This window comes from Gavialis gangeticus, unplaced genomic scaffold, assembly GCF_001723915.1.
Source record: "Gavialis gangeticus isolate Ggan-Ray unplaced genomic scaffold, GavGan_comp1, whole genome shotgun sequence".
Lineage (NCBI taxonomy): Eukaryota > Metazoa > Chordata > Crocodylia > Gavialidae > Gavialis > Gavialis gangeticus.
The window spans coordinates 8,053,683-8,071,476 of record NW_017729016.1 but is presented as its reverse complement, the minus strand read 5'-3'; the positions used below and the strand labels follow the sequence as shown (position 1 = coordinate 8,071,476).

At 41.4% G+C, this 17,794-nt stretch overlaps 1 protein-coding gene across 3 annotated transcripts in view; it reads left to right on the top strand.

The window, feature by feature from the left end:
• Positions 1-6,101, top strand: part of KIAA0430 (KIAA0430 ortholog) — a 35,174-nt gene extending 29,073 nt beyond the window's left edge. For all 3 annotated transcript variants that reach the window (XM_019512815.1, XM_019512813.1, XM_019512814.1), the window contains 5 exons: positions 89-301; positions 2,129-2,189; positions 2,311-2,448; positions 2,883-3,053; positions 3,601-6,101. In XM_019512815.1, the coding sequence (XP_019368360.1) occupies positions 89-301; positions 2,129-2,189; positions 2,311-2,448; positions 2,883-3,053; positions 3,601-3,836 (819 nt within the window). In that variant the 3' untranslated portion in view covers positions 3,837-6,101. The remainder of the gene's footprint in view (positions 1-88; positions 302-2,128; positions 2,190-2,310; positions 2,449-2,882; positions 3,054-3,600) is intronic.
• Positions 6,102-17,794: the final 11,693 nt, after the last annotated feature.

Here is a 17,794-nt window from a genome sequence, read left to right as displayed (position 1 = left end):
TTGCTTACCTTTAGTTGTGACTTATAGTCTGTACTGTCAGAAACTATATGACTAAAAAGTTTGTACACTTTATTTTTCTTTTACACAGGTTTTTACTGATGATGCAGAAGAAGAATATGTGAAACTTACTTATCTATATACGTTTGCAAAGAATGTAAGGTCCTTGCTTCATACCTATCATTATCAGCAGATCTTCCTTCATGAGTTTCCCACAGCCTATAGTAAATATACAGGAGAAGTATTGCAGCCTAAGGCATATGGCTATAATAGTCTAGAAGAACTCTTGGGAGCAATTCCACAGGTGTGAAGAATTTTTACATTGTTAAGATTTGATTGGCTTAGAATAGCTTTTTAAAGCTTTTCATCAAAACAGTAGACAGTTGAAGTTCTGTCCTGTTGTTAAGTGCTGAACTCTTAATTAAGCAGATGAGGGCGTTACTCTCCCTAGGGCACTTCTACATGTGCTCCTGATGTAGCGCGGGGCACTTTTAATTAGTGAGCCGTGCTATTTAAAAGCGCCCTGCGCTGCATCTGGTATAAGTGGCACAACACATGTCAGCACTGAAAATGGCAGCGGTGCACATTAAACATGTTTTAGTTCAGTGCACCGCTCACCATTTTCTCAGCACTACACACACTGTGCCACTTATACACCTGGGGCTGACTTAGCACCAGGGGTGTCAATTTACATGCTCCAGCAGCCTCAGTTACTTAAGATTGCTTTGATGCACTGGATTTCCAGTGCATTGAAGCTGACTTGCCGCATGTGTATAAGTGCCCTTAGAATTCAGCCCAAGGAAAGGATTTTTAAGGTGGCGGGTGACTCTAAATAGGGTGTTTGCTTACAGTGCAGCTCTATCCCACTGCTAGTACAAATAAACAGACTCGTTACTTAACTGGAAACCACAAGTATATATTAACATTAACAGACAACCACAACAACAACAATTATATACAAAAATTATAATACAGTGGTAAGAAAACAATGAGAACAGTATGCAGACTTCAGTCCGTGTACTCCAAACAGCTTACACGCACATACACAGAGAGCTTAGCTGTTACTTGCTCTCAGGCCCTGGCCTTTAAGTAAGAAATGTGAGGATTCCCCCCACCTCCCCAGCAGACTTTTCACATCTCCAGGATACTTTTTCTCCTTTTACAAAAGGAACAGGTGATACTTTATCATACAGGTGTTGCTCAATGGGCAAATCCCAAAGTGATCGCTGGGGAGCCTTGTTCCACCCAGGCTAAACGCAACTCCAGGCGTTCCACAGACACTCGCACAAAAAAACACTCTTAATCTCTCACATTTTCAAAATCACTAGACTCAAGAACTCGCACCAGACTCTCACACTCGAATCACACGCAGCAAAAGCTCACATGACATGGACATGGACACGGACACGAGCTCAGGCCCTCTTATATCTCAAAATCTCATCACATTCATGGTCCAATCATATCTCTAGGGTATATCGCTCAACTGCTCATCCAACTGGTGCATTTGTCAAACTAATCAATCTTCATATTTTAAGCCAATTGTTGTCCATCTTGCTTCAGAAGATGTTAGTCACCTTTTTGGTGCCAAAATTCCTGTCACCAGGAATTACATGCTTAATATATGTAACTAGGTCAGTACTTCCTTAGAGGTGGCAAATTCACTGGTTCCTGAGCCTTCATAAACTTCATTCACTGCGCATGTGCTGGACTCAAACTTCTTAACATATGTCACTTTCGGATAGGTCGGGGGATGGATCTAGCATGATCTGCTAGAATAGTTTCAAAGAGTACACCTAGACATACTACTTATTTGTGCATTTAAGTCTTTGGCTTAGTTCATGGCTCTAAGCTTCGCTTCAAATAAACCCACCTTTTTCTTTTTGGAGAGTTGGGGTTTTTTTAAACTACTTTTTAATCGGTTTTGAAAATGTGGCATCATGCATCCTATCTAGCTGTCTTGCATTTTTTCCCTGTTTGTCAAGCCAAAACTTTATTTTAGTGTGAGTAGCTGTGTAAGTTGATTTGCTTTTCTTTAGAAATGTTGTCTAAGCTAAAATGAGTGAAAAGTAGGGAGGAGATATTGAGATTTAATGGAGATGCTCTTGTTTAATTCTACTTTTGTCTCTAATAGGTGGTCTGGATAAAAGGACATGGTCATAAGAGAATTGTAGTACTAAAGAATGACATGAAAAGTAAGGAAGTTTGATTTATTTTCTTTAAAAAAAATTTTTTATATAAAATAATTATTATGCTAATGGTAAATTTGGCTTTTATAAGAGATGATCTCAGGCAAATAAACTTGATTTTTTGCAGCTCGTTTTAGCTCACCCAGTTTTTCCCCTGCTGATTATGTGGACGATCATGGAAATCAATTTGCTGATCATAATGAACATATGGAGATTCCAGGATCCTCTGCATCAATGGAACTAAAACTAGGAACACCTACCAATGGTAACGCTAACTTAATTTATATAATAAAATTATTCAGTGTTTGGGAAATATGCTGAAAGCCAGGCAGCATGGGGAAAGTTGTATGACTTGGAAGTTCTTTTAAATGACAGAATTATAGATATTTAACTTTTAAAGCTCTCAGAGCTCTTCCTCCAAAGGCAGGTGAATATATTTTGGTTTTTGTCCCTTTTATTCCTTAGCCATACCCTGATCAGTTTACATTTTTTTTTTTTGACCAGGCAAAGTAATTCTTGCATGAATTGGATATTCACAATTGCATCCTGGGTTTAATCCCTAAATCCTTGTCAATTTGGCTGTGTAGTTGACACTTACCAATTATGACCAAGTACTGTAGACTTGCTTCTAAATATTTAAAATTGGAAACGTATTTGAAGTTGGGGAGACTTTAAAAGATCTTCCTCCTGTTTCTGCAGTTGCTAATCAAACTGAGCAAGAACTTCTTTGCCTCACACATACGTCCCCTATTGACCTCTTGTGTGAGCCAGTTCCTTCATGTTTACCTTCTCCACAACTGAGACCTGATCCAGTGATTCTTGAGTCTGCTGACCTCATTCAGTTTGAAGAGCGTCCCCCACCTCTCTCTGGTATGTTAATAGCTTCAAGATACTTGCCCACATAGTCAAACTGGGCTTCTAATAATCATAATTTGAAATGGCACATCAAGTAAGTTCTCCTGGCTGGATGAGGGTGGGTTGTAAAAGGGGTGTTGCTTCATATACATTATACTTTATACGAGAGTCATCCTTCTGAAAGTATGGAAGTGTTCTTGTGTGCTAAATTCGTAGGGACTACTTCGATTCTGTTCTAAAATGCACTTGCCTTTTATAGTGGCAACAGTTTTGTCAAACCTTGTGAAATGATAACTGAAGGGACATTACAGTTCTTGAGAGTATTAAAAAGCTTTAATGTGCGAGACGAGAACTAGACCAACACAGTAAGTTAATATTAGATGCCAAAACCAAATGTATCAAAAGCAGTTGAGCACTGAAACAAATTATCCTCGTTTTTTAGATCCAAGTTCTAGTCCTGCACCCTCACAGACATCATCTAGTTCTTTTATTGTGGGTCCTGTAAACTGGTTTTTGAAAGCAAAATATCTATAAATAATTCAGATGATTTGTTTGTTTTTAGAAATTATGATTTTAACTGAAGAAGAAAAACAGAGGATCATCACCACCACAGTAGTGCAAGAATTGCCCCACAGCTCTGTAGTACCTGCAGCCACAGAGAATACTTCAGTGCCTCCCAGTCAGTCTTCTGAAACCCAACTAAGCAAGGAAGCAATGGACAGCCCAGCCAAAAAACAACACAAAAATAAAGTAAAATTGGCAGCAAATTTTTCACTTGCACCTGTAACCAAGCTTTAAATTTTCCTCTAGTGTGAAAGACAAATGCTGTTGGACTCTGCACAAAATAAAGCTAACTGCTAGCCCTTATGTATTTTAATGAGGAGGACTAGAAGAGTCACTTAGTTTGTATTAGATGCATTCTGTGAAGATTTTTGTTTCTTTTACACTGAACACAGCTGTCAGCAGGGCAGACTTTTTTATTATTTTGAAAAAAATATTTCCAGCATTCATTAAATTATTCTTAAAATTTTACAGTTTTTTTCATAAACTGGTGGTGTTCAGTAAAACAAAATAGAAACTCAACTAGAATGGAATGGATTTTATTTTCTTTAAGCCTCGGTGGTGTAATCCTACATGTAGTATATTATATTCTATAGGATGTTGCTTACTGGTATTGTTTCAGACAGTATTAATAAAATGCATGATCCGTCTTTCAGAAGACCATTGAACAAATATAACTTGCTGGACTGGAATGAGTGAGCAGTTATTGATTGTACTAAGGCGGGGAAATTTGTTATTCGCAGCTTGGTGACTTGTAATTGCATTGTGAAACCTTTCACGTAAAGATGTCTGTAGAAGGTTATATGGATTTTTTGGAAGATTTGTTTTAAATGTTTTCAGTAACTTTCATTCTGTTTAGGAGCTTTCTAGGAAGTTGAGGATGTTTTAAGCTTCCCTTTTATGTTTAATTCTGGTTTGACAGGAATTAGGTTAAGGAAAGAAAAGATTGTCTTGGTGTCATAAGTTTAAGGTAGAATAAAGACACACTTTTATTGTGTCTAGAAATGAAGTTACTAGAAAGATTCCAATATTTCTAAAATATGCATTTAATGCATAAATTATGGATCATAGAGGTGATATAAAGTGCTTTAAGATGGAATAATTGATGCTATTTCCACTTGCAAGGAAAGCTCTAGCTGTGGAATTGCCAAGGTTGTTCTGCTTAACCTTGTTTTTCTATTTTTTTAAGCATGTTGATAAATGGGAAGCTTACTCTGTTGCGCCGTTTTTTAACTGTGTCTGTTTTTATTCAAAAACTTACTCCTAGTATTGGAAGCATTTTGTTTTTCTCCCCTATTTTTTTTGTGGTATTTTGTGGGCTTTTGGAATGTCCAGCCATTGCAAAGGAGGTAAGCCAGTGGGATGACCTTTTATTTCTAGTTAGCTGAAATGCCCAGTGAAGGGAGGCTTTATACCCATTTTGGGTAACCTCGGCATTTACAATGGATTGTATTTGTCAGGCAAAGAATACATTTGAAAGAACCCATGTGCAAAGGTTTACCACTGGTCGAATGGCTTCTGTTTTTGAGATGTGTTATTTGTAACTTGTAGAGATGGAAAGTGGCTCCAGTTTCATAGCCAGCAATTGAAAATGCCACTAAATAATGGCTATAAACAGAATTTTACAAGTCAGATTTTGTTAAAAATCTTTTAAATATAGCCACTATTACCAATACTAAATGTATAGCCATTGTGAATGCAGAGAAACACTTGGAAGTTTTTCTGAGCATTTTGGCACAGTATTTGAGTCCGTACTTAAACCTCTACAGATGTAGTGTTATTGAAAGCAAAATATAGCCTTTTTTTTAGAATGCTTTTAATGATTTCAGGAATGGAATGTGAGAACATCTGCTGGTACCTTGCACAGCTTTCTTAAGGTTAACTCTGATCATTTAGATGTCTGTTTCAGTAGCAAGTACAAAAAAACCTGTAAAATGTATTTTGCAAGATGCAATTACAAGTCATCCAAAGTACTAAGTGGAACCAGATTCTTGATGCTATGGAGGAAAAATTGGAGTATGACTCTGCACTATTTGTTTGTGAATGTGGTGGTTATGCCATTTATGGAGATCAGCACATTTTTTTCTGGATTCATGTGTAATTCTGATTTAAATTGCTGTTTGAGAGTAATAGAATAAAACTTTTGAGAAGTTGTGTTCATAGTCTGAGAAAATAACCAATTGAATTGCAATATATATTTTTCTTATCCAAAAGGTTAAATGAATGATGTGACTTACTGATTCAAAAGAATTAGGACCATGAAACTCTTTGATTTTCAAATTAAATATACAAATTCAGATTCCTGTCTGTTTTAAAAAGTCACTGAAGTCCTCAGTTTATGCACTATCTCGTAGAGGTGGGGGTGGGAGAAAAGGAGGGAAGGGAAGAAAATTGTTTTTCTTAGCCGTCTACTTTGTTTGGACACTTTCTTTTGTGGCTCAAGTGCTGTTTTGTGTGTTGGGACCAAACAAACAGTTCTGTCAATAAAAATTTTCAAGCAAGCATAACACTTTTGCCTTATTTACTGAAAGGGGAAGTGAAGAAACCTAGAATTCCTGTTTGATTCTGCTCCTTTCCTGCACCCACAACAAATGCAGTCATCCAAGCAGAATAAATAAATCACTATTTTCTTTATTATTATTGTTTTTAAATCTAAAACCAGCAGTAACTCTAAATTCCAGGGGCACATTTTTAAACAAATGCTTCCTTCAGTTCCTGCAGCTCAAATCATGCAATGTTCTTTTAGTTGATTTTACTTAGCCTTGATCCAAAAGTATGGAGAGGGAACAGGAAGTGTTCCCTCTCCATTATCTAAGGCTGGGGAGGCAGGAAGGGTAGAGTAAATGAAATGAAAAACTGGGTGCGATGTAAAATTGAAAGATGTGGCAAAGTAGTAGAATTTTCAATGAAGCCAAAGAGAATTAGCCCAAGTCCCTCTGTTTTAATTTAAATGGTGCTGGTGAAAGTGAGTGCACAGGCGCGCTCTCAACTGAATGAGTGCTTCCAGTGTCCCTCATTCATTATGCAGTAGTCACAGGATCTCACATACAGCCCTTGTAAACTTGCTTTGAGCTGCTGGAGCGCCTGCCTGCTGCGCAGCACTCTGGATGCCAGCCCTCAGCTACTTTGGGGGCCGTTTTGAGATCAGCCAGACAGTCCTGAAGTCAGTATAAATGTGACTCAATGGAGTCAGCTTACAGCAGGGTGATGCCACAGCAAATGTCTGTTGCATTGTTCCCAGTTGTGCCTGGCCCGTGAGAGCACGGCCTGCCCAGGCTGTGGCTGCAGGGACCGTGGTCCCCCTGCTCCGGACCAAAGCACTTTTCTGTCATCGTTCGTCCCCTTTTAGCTGCTGCTTCTTGCCTAGAAGTGTCACGGAAGTGAAGTGCCAAATCCTCCTGCCGTGAAACCCGGTATCACTCAGTGCAGAGCAGTGACCCTGTGCCTTGGACAGGTCCCTCGGGGGCCCCCGCACAAGAAGGTACGTGTCTGCTGGTGCCCAGGTGTTGTTCTCCCTGACCCCATGGTCTCCCCACAGAGTCGCTGAGCTGGGCTTCTCCTCTCTCCGCTATAGCTTGCTGGATTGTTTCAGCTGTAGATAACATCTGCCCTTATCAACCGATCTCTTACCTCCTTATTTACAGAGCAAAATAGCTCAAAGACGCTTGAACTTAAATGAAGTGGTGTTTGTAATAGTTTCCCAGTTGAATGCTTCTTCCTGCCTTTGGTCCAGACTGCAGGTTTCTCCTTCTTACGCAGGGGACTCCTTACTGAAAGCTTGACTGAGATGGAATTTATAGCGCCATACAAAGTTGCTTTCATGTTTTTTAAGTCACCAGTGAATGTGTGCAATGCTTGTCACATAAAACAGACTATTGCCTATAGTTAATGTCGTTTCTGAGATGTAATATTTTTCTGCTATATAGTTTGCAGTAATTGTTTTTTTTCCAGTCTTTCCCCGCACATGTTCAAACATTTTTTTTGCATCTTTTTCAGATTTTGGGCATTTTCTTCCAATTTTACTCCTACTGCTAATACAGTGTGAATGTATAAATACAGTAAAGATAAATACTTTAGAAATCATAGCTTCTGCATCAGCATCTCTAATACTACACGTATGCCTGATCGGTTTCCTTTCTATTGGTGTACCATAGGATTTACTACAACAGCTAACTGAGCTACCTCCTGAAGGATCATCCCCTGGCATTTATCATGGATTTGGAGTCTAGCAGCTGTCTTTAAGGCCTGTTGGCCACTTTAAGCTCTATTGGATACTCCTGTTTTTCCCCATTCCCCTGCTTTTTATTTGGAGGTCGTGTCATTCCACTGGGACCCATTATGTTTTTAGAGAGGAAAAAGAAAACTTTCTTCCTCTTTCTGGTGTTATTTCTTCGCCACTGAGAGAATATTAAGGTTCTCCCAAAAAGGTTAGTTCCATCTAATGGAACCAAGCAAAAAATTATATGCTTTCTTTCCTGGAGCATTTGGTGGACTTACTATGATTGGAAGCCATATGATCTTGAAAGAGGAGGACAGACATACTTTGTGGGTCTTTTGATTGTGGTAGGAATTAGGGCTGTAGAAAATTTCGCCAGCAGTTCCATTGCAACTCATTTTGAGCTCAAAACAGCAAAATCGAAACAAAGCAGAGAGCTTCGAAACAGCCTCGATACGAAAGGAGGCAAGTTGAAAGTTTCAAACTTTTCGAAATGTTTCAAGTTTTGAAGCTCAGGCTGGGCTTACCTGCAGGGAAACAGAAACTAAAGTAAGGAGAGGGAAGGGGAAGGGGGCAGGGGGAGTGCTCTCATTGACTGTAGCTGGCCAGTGACTGTCATCCTTCCCTGAGGTCTCTTCCAATCCCACTGCTCTGGGGCAGGGATGGAAAAACTGCAGAAAAGGCAGCATTGTTTGAACTGCCCTGCTTTCTGCCTTGGTGTCAGTTGAGTGAAGGCGCACCTTAGCGTGCATGCAGTGTCACCCACCCATGTCATGCGTTTTGCCTGTCAGCAGCTAGAGGCAGGGCCCCAGAACCAGAAGCCGTGCACCGATCTCCAAGACAGCCGGCAGGCTCTGTGGCCGCAGCAGAGGCTAGCGTGCCTGCAGTTTCAACCCCGCGTCATGTGACATGAGTTTTTCTGCTTTCAAGATTTTGAGGTGCAGTTTCCCTGAAACTCCACCTATCTCCTTGAAACTTGGCAGGCTTCATGCCCTCAGAAGGGGCTACCATTCCTGCAAGTTTCATCCAAATCGAGCCAGAAATAACAAAGTTACAAGCTGTTTGGAGCTTCCCCATTGTAGCCTATGGGCGAAATATCGAAACAGCGACACTGTTTCGACAAAACAAAATGGGACAGCAGTTTTGAATTGAAATGAAATTCGAAACAGAACGCTGTTCCATTGAAAATTGGAAGCGGAAAGGTGCCATTTCGCACAGCCCTAGTAGCAATGTACTGACAGGCATCCTTTAATTTGCCTCTTTCAAACATGAGACCAGGAGTAAGTTAGGCCAGGATCTTCCATAAAGGCACAGGGACTGGGTTCAACATCCTTATGAGAGAGGGGATATAATTATATAGGCCTGTAAACTATTTCTGACTGCTGAAGGCCTTGGGCAAGTGTTGAGGGGGGCTAACCTTATTCGTTAGTAAACAAAAGGGACTTGGAGAAGACCTCCAGAGAGCTAGCAAAATTGGCTTCTAGGAAAATATTTAAGAAGACTATTTATGCCTGTGGGCTAAGATGACAAAAGGGAGAGAGAAGTCTAAAATTGGAGAGAATGGAGATTTTTTTTGTGTGGTATGTGGGGGCTGTAAGTAATTAAGTTGAAAAGGAAAATTAGACTCACTATAAGGAAAAACTTCCTGAAAACAGATGTAACAACTCTTAAAAGCTTACTTGGAAATTTTACAACCTTACAAAAACCCTAGAAAATGTTCCAGAGGAGTACAGGTAGATATAAACATGACTCTTCCACCCTTACAAAAGCCACAAGCAAGGAAACAGGTGCTTTGTACTCCTGGGCTTTGTGTCCTGTTCTCGTGGTAATATTAGGAAGCTGTTCTAGGGCCTGGTGCTAGGCAGTGAAGTATATGGATTGTCTCTTTAGCTCATGCAGTGAGTACTTCAGGATATCTTTCAAGTGATCTTACCAGTCTTTGATCTTAACAGTTAAGCAGAGTTTTTTAAACAGATCTGTGTGTCCTTTTTCACCAGTCAGGATTTTGAAGCACATACTTCAACTGCAGTCCTGCACTGCTGCGCATCAGTCACAGTTCTTTCGGGTAACCATTACCAGTTCAGAACTTGAACAGAAGTGAAACAGCATTGAGCCCTGATCTCAAGCACCCTCTGCCAGAAATTAGGTCTCTTCCCCCCCTGGGAGGTTGAAGGAAGAGAAGATGCATCAGCCTCTACAATACATTCTGAATTGGCAACAGATTAGCTTTACTTTTAACAGCTTTTGAACCTGTGCTATAAGCAAAGGGTCTTCCTGTGGCCAGCTGGTGTATGAAATTTCCTTTTATGCTGTATGAAACTTCCTTTTATGTTGCCTTGAATTAGCCCCTTGTTCTTTATTGCATGAGAGAGTGAAATGTCTGCTTTTATGTTACTCTATTTCAGACTGTGCATAGAGCTCATATATGCATTAGCATATTCCTTGGAGATGTCTGTGCCTACTGCAATCAGCCTGCCAGTCTGGCCTGAAACAGCATACAAAAAGGAACTCGGCCAGCAAATCTGTTTTGTGTGAGAAGGGATCTAAGATTACAGAATATTTTGTCATTGGTGTAGGTAGGATCTTTAAGCGCAAGGAATTTTGGAATTGGCTGCAGTCATCTCTGCTGGTTTGAGTTTTCTTGAGCTCAAAAACAACAATCACCTGGGAAACCAAAACCCTACAGTGTTGGCACTGGATTTATGACCCAGATACCTTGTTCTGTGCAGACCTAAACCTTCAGGCCAACCACGACTTCTTCCATTTGATAATAGGCAAATTGTATTGATATACAGTGATAGCAGATGAGAATAATGCCTTCAAGGCAAACAATTTTATATCTACCAGGCCAAAGCCTTTGCTAGAAGAAAGGTACATCTGGCCAGTACATGAGCATCCCCATGTGGTTCATTCTTGAATGGCAGCAGTCTGAAGGCCAAGGGCCAAGGCCCACTCCCCTGCCACTGGGGTGCGAGAGACAGGCTAGTGGTATGCCTTCTGTCCATGGTGGCCATGGGACTCCTCTATGGGGACCTCTTACTGCCTTGAAATCTCTCCTTTTGTATTTTTCCTCCTCCTGATGACTCTTCATCTCTGGGTACCATTGATTGGTTTCCCTGTGGTCATCATATTGTCCATGTTTTGTTCTGTCAGCATATTCCTTTGTTCCCACAAACCCATCACATGCACACATCTTAATTTGGTCATTTACCAGTGTCTTAATTTGGTCATGCTCCGGCCTCCTAATTTGGTCCATTCACCAAAACTGGAGACCCCGAGGGCTTTGTAGGTAGACACTGTGACCTGGCACCAACGTGGCAAGCGTATCTTTTGTTATGGGACAGTCTTCAATTTCCCAGCCTGTTTGTCGTCTGGTTCTAGACACAGTGGGCCTTGAAGGAAACTTTGTCAGAAGCTTTTAGAAACCAATTAACCCTTGCATTTCCATAGACCATTTTTCTAATGCAATATCTACTTTACCTACAAGCTTATTCCTACACGCAAATCTCTAAATATAATTTTCTAGCATAATCCAGTAGATGGAGGCTAAAACAAGGTGGCAATTAATTAGGTAGACTCTCTCACTCCTGATTTAGAGAATTACTCTCAGACACCTGCAGTTAATTAGTTACACTCTCACACCCTGGCAGCTATTGGGAGGGCAACACAGCAGTGCACAGGCAATCCAGAAAGTTTTTGGAGAGAGTTGGGGACAACGACCTGGTGCAAGTGCTGGAGTGTCCAACTAGGGGCCATGTTCTTCTTGACTTGCTGCTCACAGAGAATAATTGGTGAGGAATGTACTAGTAGATGGCAACTTGGGCAGCGGAGACCATGAGATGATTGAGTTTCAGGATCCTGAGGAAAGGAAGGATGGAGAGCAGCAGAGTAAGGATCCTGGACTTCAGAAAAGCAGACTGTGACTCACTTGGGGAACTCATGGGCAGGATCTCCTGGGAAGCCAGTCTGAGGGGGAGAGGAGTCCAGGAGAGCTGGACTTGCTGAGAGTGCAGGAACAAACCATCCCGATGTGCAAGAAGACCAGCAAGTATGGCAGAAGTCCAGCTTGGCTTAGCAGGGATCTCTTCAATAAACTAAAACACAAAAAGGAAGCTTATAAGAAGTGGAAACTTGGACAAATAAATAGGGAGGAGTATAAGAGCATTGCTTGGGCATGCAGGGATGAAGTCAGGAAGGCCAAAGTGCAGTTGGAGTTGCAGCTAGCAAGGGATGTGAAGGGAAACGAGACAGGTTTCTACAAGTATGTCAGTAGCAAGATCAGCTGCCAGACTACTGCACCAGACAGCACAGTTTGGGGAGGAGGTGAGCAAGCAACGGTGCTGAAAGAACAGGTGAGCAACTATTTAGCAAAGCTAGACATGTACAAGTCCTAGGGGCTGGATGGGATGCACCTAAGGTGCTGAGGAGTTGGCTGATGAAGTTGCAGAGCCATTGGCCATCATCTTTGAAAACTCATGGCAATCAGGAAAGGTCCCAGACGATTGGAAAAGGGCAAACATAGTGCCCATATTCAAGAAAGAGAAAAAGGAGGATCTAGGGAACTACAGACCAGTCAGCCTCACCTCAATCCCTGGAAAAATGGAGCAGATCCTCAAGGAATCCATTTCTAAGCACTTGATTCACCAAGGGCAAGTCACGCCTGACCAACCCAATTGCCTTCTATGACAAAGTGACTGACTCTGTGGATGTAGGGAGACCAGTGGATGTGCTGTACCTTGATTTTAACAAGGCTTTTGATATGGTCTCCCACAACATTCTTGCAGGCAAGCTAAGGAAGTATGGGCTGGATGAATGGACTGTAAGGCGGATAGAAAACTGGCTGGATCATTGGGCTCAGAGTGTGGTAATCAATGCTTTGATGTCTAGTTAGCAGCCAGTATCAAGGGGAGTGCCCATGAGGTTGGTACTGGGACTGGTTCTGTTCAATATATTCATTAACAACCTGGAAGATGGGATGGAGTGCACCCTCAGCAAGTTCACAGATGACACCAAGCTGTGGGGAGTAGTAGATGTGAAGGTTAAGACTAGCATTCAGAGTGACCTAGACAAATTGGAGGATTGGGCCAAAAGAAATCTCATGAAGTTCAATAGCAATAAGTTGCAAGTCTTGCATTTTGAACAATCCCATGCACTACTACAGATTTGAGACCACCTGGCTAAGCAGCAGCTCAGCAGAAAAGGACCCCGGGGTTACAGGGTACAGTAAGTCAGATATGAGTCAGCAGTGCACCCTTGTTGCAAAGAAGACTAACAGCATACTGGGCTGCAGTAGGAATGTTGCCAGGAGGCCAAGGGAAGTGATTATTCCCCTCTGCAGCATTGGTGAGGCCACATCTGGAGTGCTGTGTTCAGTTTTGGGTCCCCCACTACAGAAAGGATGTGGACAAATTGGAGAAAGTCCAGTGGAAGGCAACAAAAATGGTGAGGGGGCTGAGGGACATGACTTATGTGAGGAAAGACTGAGGGAACTGGGCTTATTTAGTCTAGAGAAGAGAAGACAGAGAGGGGATTTAATAGCAACCTTCAACAACCTGAAGCAGGGTTTGAAAGAGGATGGAGCTGAACTGTTCTCAGTGGTGACAAAACAAGGAGCAATGGTCTCAAGTTGCAACAGGGGAAGTTTAGGTTAGATATTAGAAAGAATGTTCTTACTAGGAGGGTAGTAAAACACTGAAACAGGTTACCCAAAGAAGTTGTGGCCTCTCCATCCTTGAAAGCTTTTAAGACCTGGCTTGACAAAGCTTTGGCTGGGATGACCTGGTTGGGAATGGCCCTGCCTTTAACAGGGGGTTGGACTAGGTGACCTTCCAGCCCTATTTTTTTAATGATTCCACGATTTGTTACCTGAACCCTTTCTCACCAGGACTCCCACTGGGCAGCATGTGAGCAGGGACAGTAAAGCTGCAGCACAGAAATTCTTTGCGGACTGAGGTGACTATAAAGGAGAACTTGTGGGGTATGCAAACCTCCCGGCTCTGTGCGCAGTTTTTCCTGGACATAGCTACTGATTCCTCTATTTATCCCTATGTACAGAGCAGGTAGAATGGGAGTCTAGGGAATGCAGCTCCTTGGTTCTGTTCCCATCTTTTTTCCCCAACTTATTGAATAACCTTGGACACAAGCAAAAATGATGATTCCTGTATTAATAGTGCTGCATTTCAAATTGTGTCAAGGTTGTAACCAGAAATTCAAAATGGTTCTAAAATGATGTATCATCAGACTATAGTTAAAACACACCTTTGTTTTTTCAGTAAAACATGCCCATTGAGATTTCTTTCCTGTATGTAAAAGTACTTACCACTGGTAATGGCTGCCATACACACACACCCACACACCCAAGTATACATTGATCAGGTTAACTTCAAATCTGCCATTAAGTTCATAGCCCATGGCAGTGAATGCTTTCATTTGTTCAATATGTTCAGCTTCAAAATGAGTGTTTGCTTCACTGCTTTTCTGGACAGGGGCTCTGTCACTTTGGTTTTGGCAGTGTGGATAATGCCATCATATGGTTTGGAAGTAATGCATTTTCTAGAATTCTTGTGACAGCTGTAATTCACTGAACTAACTTGCATCCCATGGATCTTCTTTTATTTCATATAAGAAAGGTCATTGTGGGCCCTGCATGTTCATCCCAAGAAGCGACCATAACCTATTTATGCTTTAGACTGGCAAAAGTGTGCTGCCTAGCCATTTTTTAAGAAGTTATGCCAAATTGGGTAACAGCTGGAAAACCACCTTTGCCAATAAGCTACTAGTGCTATCCTGACTGCAGACAGGTCTTTAAGCATTGATGCAAATATAAAGTGAAAGCAAACTGTCTGGTTAGCTTACAGATTAAGTGCTCTTTAGTAGTCAATCTGATGGTAAAGTAATTCACCTTGGAAGTGCCACTTGAGGCCACTTAGCATGAGTTGCAGTTTACAAAGGTCTGTGCTGATGCACACATACTGTCATGATTAGAATTGTTTGGGGTCATGATAGGCATAGAGATGATACGGTTGGAAGGGACTGTTCTCAGTGGCAGCAGGTGACAGAACAAGGAGCAATGGTCTGAAATTACAGCAAGGGAAATTTAGGTTGGATATTAAGAAACATTTTCTCACTAGGAGGGTGAGAAACACTGAATGTGAAACACTGGAATGGGTTACATATCTAGAGAGGTGGTGGAATTTCCATCCTTGGAGGTTTAAGGCCCAGCTTGACAAAGCCTTGGCTGGGATGATCTAGTTGGGGCTGGTCCTGCTTTGAGCAGGGGTTTGGACTAGATGACCTCCTGAGATCCCTTCCAACCCTCATTTTCCATGACTCTATGACTAGAAGGGTCATCTAGTCCAGCAACATAATTGGGAGAGGGGCAACAAGGGCACTAACCCTGGGTACTGATGGAGGAAGTGAGGAATGTAGAAACAGCAGCTGCCTCCACAGCTCTCCTGACTGCCATGCAGCTGCTGGTGGCCCAGCTGAGGCCTCTGCCAGGTGTGTTGCTGTTGTCCAGGGCACAGAACTGCCCAGTTGCATCTGTCTAGTCCAACATATTGTACAGACTTTGCTATTCCTAAACCATCCCAGACAAATATTTATCCAGCCTCTTCTTGAAACCCTGCAATGAAGGAGATTCCACAACTTACTTGAGCAGCTTGTTCCATTGTCCAGCTAGTCTTAGAAGTAAGGAACTGTTTTCTGAAACGTAATCTCAATCTGTTTTACAGTTTAAACACATTGCTTCATGTCATGCCTTGTGATGAGGAAGAACAGTTATTCTACCTTTTCTTTACGGCACCCTTTCAAATATTTAAAACTGCTATCATAGTCTCCTTAACATCTTTTTCTCCAAAGGAGAAAGCCTCGTCTTTCATATTTGTATATTTCTTGGAATCTTTGTGGTGTGATTAAAATGTTCGTTGGATTTCTGCTGACGAGCCCAAGTCTATGGCTTCAGGATCCTTTCTGATGGCTTTATTGCGTCCCTGTATGTACCTTTTATAAGTCACAGCAAGAAGGAGGAAGGTCACTTAGAAGTATACTGTGATACAGGTGCCTATTGTGCGGAGTTACTCTATCTATCGCCTCCTTGCAGTGTTCACCCACCATTGAACAATGGGGGCCATTCACAACGAACTTATTAACAGTTGTGGGAGAAACAATGTCTGTTACAGAGAAGGCAGCAGGGTGTCTCTTTTATGCTTGGGGCCCAGGATGCTTTGAATGTAGGTCCTTAGAAGACATCCCAAAAATTCTTTCTGACTGAATATATTTTAAAGCAGTTGGAGAGGTCTTCCACTAGTGCTGATCAATAAGGACACTCAGCAACTTCGCTGCTGTGGCAGATCTAAATCTAGGTTAATGCAACAGCAAAGCAAATGCTGCAGAACAGCTGTTTTGTCAATACTTGTGTGGAATTTTTTAATGATTTGTGTTTGTGCCCCTTGTACATTCAATGTCCATGAGTCTTCTAGGAAACATGTAAACCACAAATACTAAATGAATCTTAAGTAAATGTTGCAAAATATTCAGAGAGGGCATGGTTTGATATTCTAATCTTAAATATTGTTCAAGTAGGAAACCTGATCCTCAGAGAGTCTTGGCAATATGTCTAATAAAGACCACTTCACTATCTACAGTGATGAACATTTAATGAACCAAGCTCAGGCTTGCAAAAGCTTTGATTCAGTTAGTCTATAGGGTGCAGCTCTAGCATTCCTTCTCTTTAACTTCACACCAACATGACTAATGACCTCTCTCTGGTCAGTAGTTAGATCGGTTGACTGACAAGGAGTAGATCTGGGTTCTGTTCCTGCTATTTGCGTTGGGGTGAGCTACTTTTCCTCTCTGTGTCCCTGTCTCACCTTCCAGCCTTTGTCTGTCTTCTCTGTTGAGGTCTTTCAAGCAGGGACTTTTTCACTCAGTCTTTGTATAGTACCTGGAATAGTGAAGCCCTGATCACAAATCATGATGAAGGGTAAAACTGATTGTTCTCAGAACAAACTCAGGAACAACCTCCAGAACAGGAATTGTTTAGCATAATGAATAATTGTCCGCAAATTAATCAAATTGCTCATTGCATGTTATTTGCAGAAATCTTCTTCCTAAAATGAGACAAAACCCAGCAGCCCTCCTCATTGCGGGGGTCCAGCTGCATGCATTTATTCCTACTTCACTCTGGGAATGTGGGCTATGTTCATAGCCAGTGTAAATGTATTATTTGTCTCCTGAAGTCTATGCAAATCAATTTACTGCAGATGAGGATCTAAATGTTTTTAAAAAGTGAGTACTTATTTAATTCCTGAATGGCTTGGTGAATGCAGACCACCCTGCTAGTTATCAGCTAACCACCATCCTCTGCTACTCTGCAAAATATACTTTCTGACTTAAGTACCTAGTTTCATGGGGGAGTAATCTCCCTTCATTTCAAGGCCCCTGAATTGTAATCATGTTTTGTGGGAGCAGAACTCCTTAAGTTCACAAAATAGCTTGTGTGCAAATGCTGGCAGGAGTGGAGATTTCTGCTGAAGCAGTTGGATTATACCTTGTGTACAATGTGCAGACAGAAAAGAATTGGTAAATGTTCTGAATTGTGGACTGGTTGCTGGTGGTGAGAGATTGTTCACAGATGACTTCAAGCTCATTGTGGTCATAAGTGTTTTTATAGTAACATTTCTGTTGTCATACAAAGGTAGAGCTGACTTGCAAGCACAAACAAATATTTATTTCATATGCGGGAGCACCAGAAAAATTTCAGCTGTAATATATATATGAGAGAGAGAGAGAGAGAGAGAGAGAGATACACACATATATTACAGTAGGTGAATAACAGTACATAGAACAATTTGGTTTGTTCACACTTCTCTGAATAGTCTTCACAGGCGAATGTAAAGTGTCCAGTTAGTTTATTTTTATTACTTTAGTGGGAGTGTGGGCTCTTTTTTTTTTTTTTTTTTTTCGGGAAAAAAAAAAA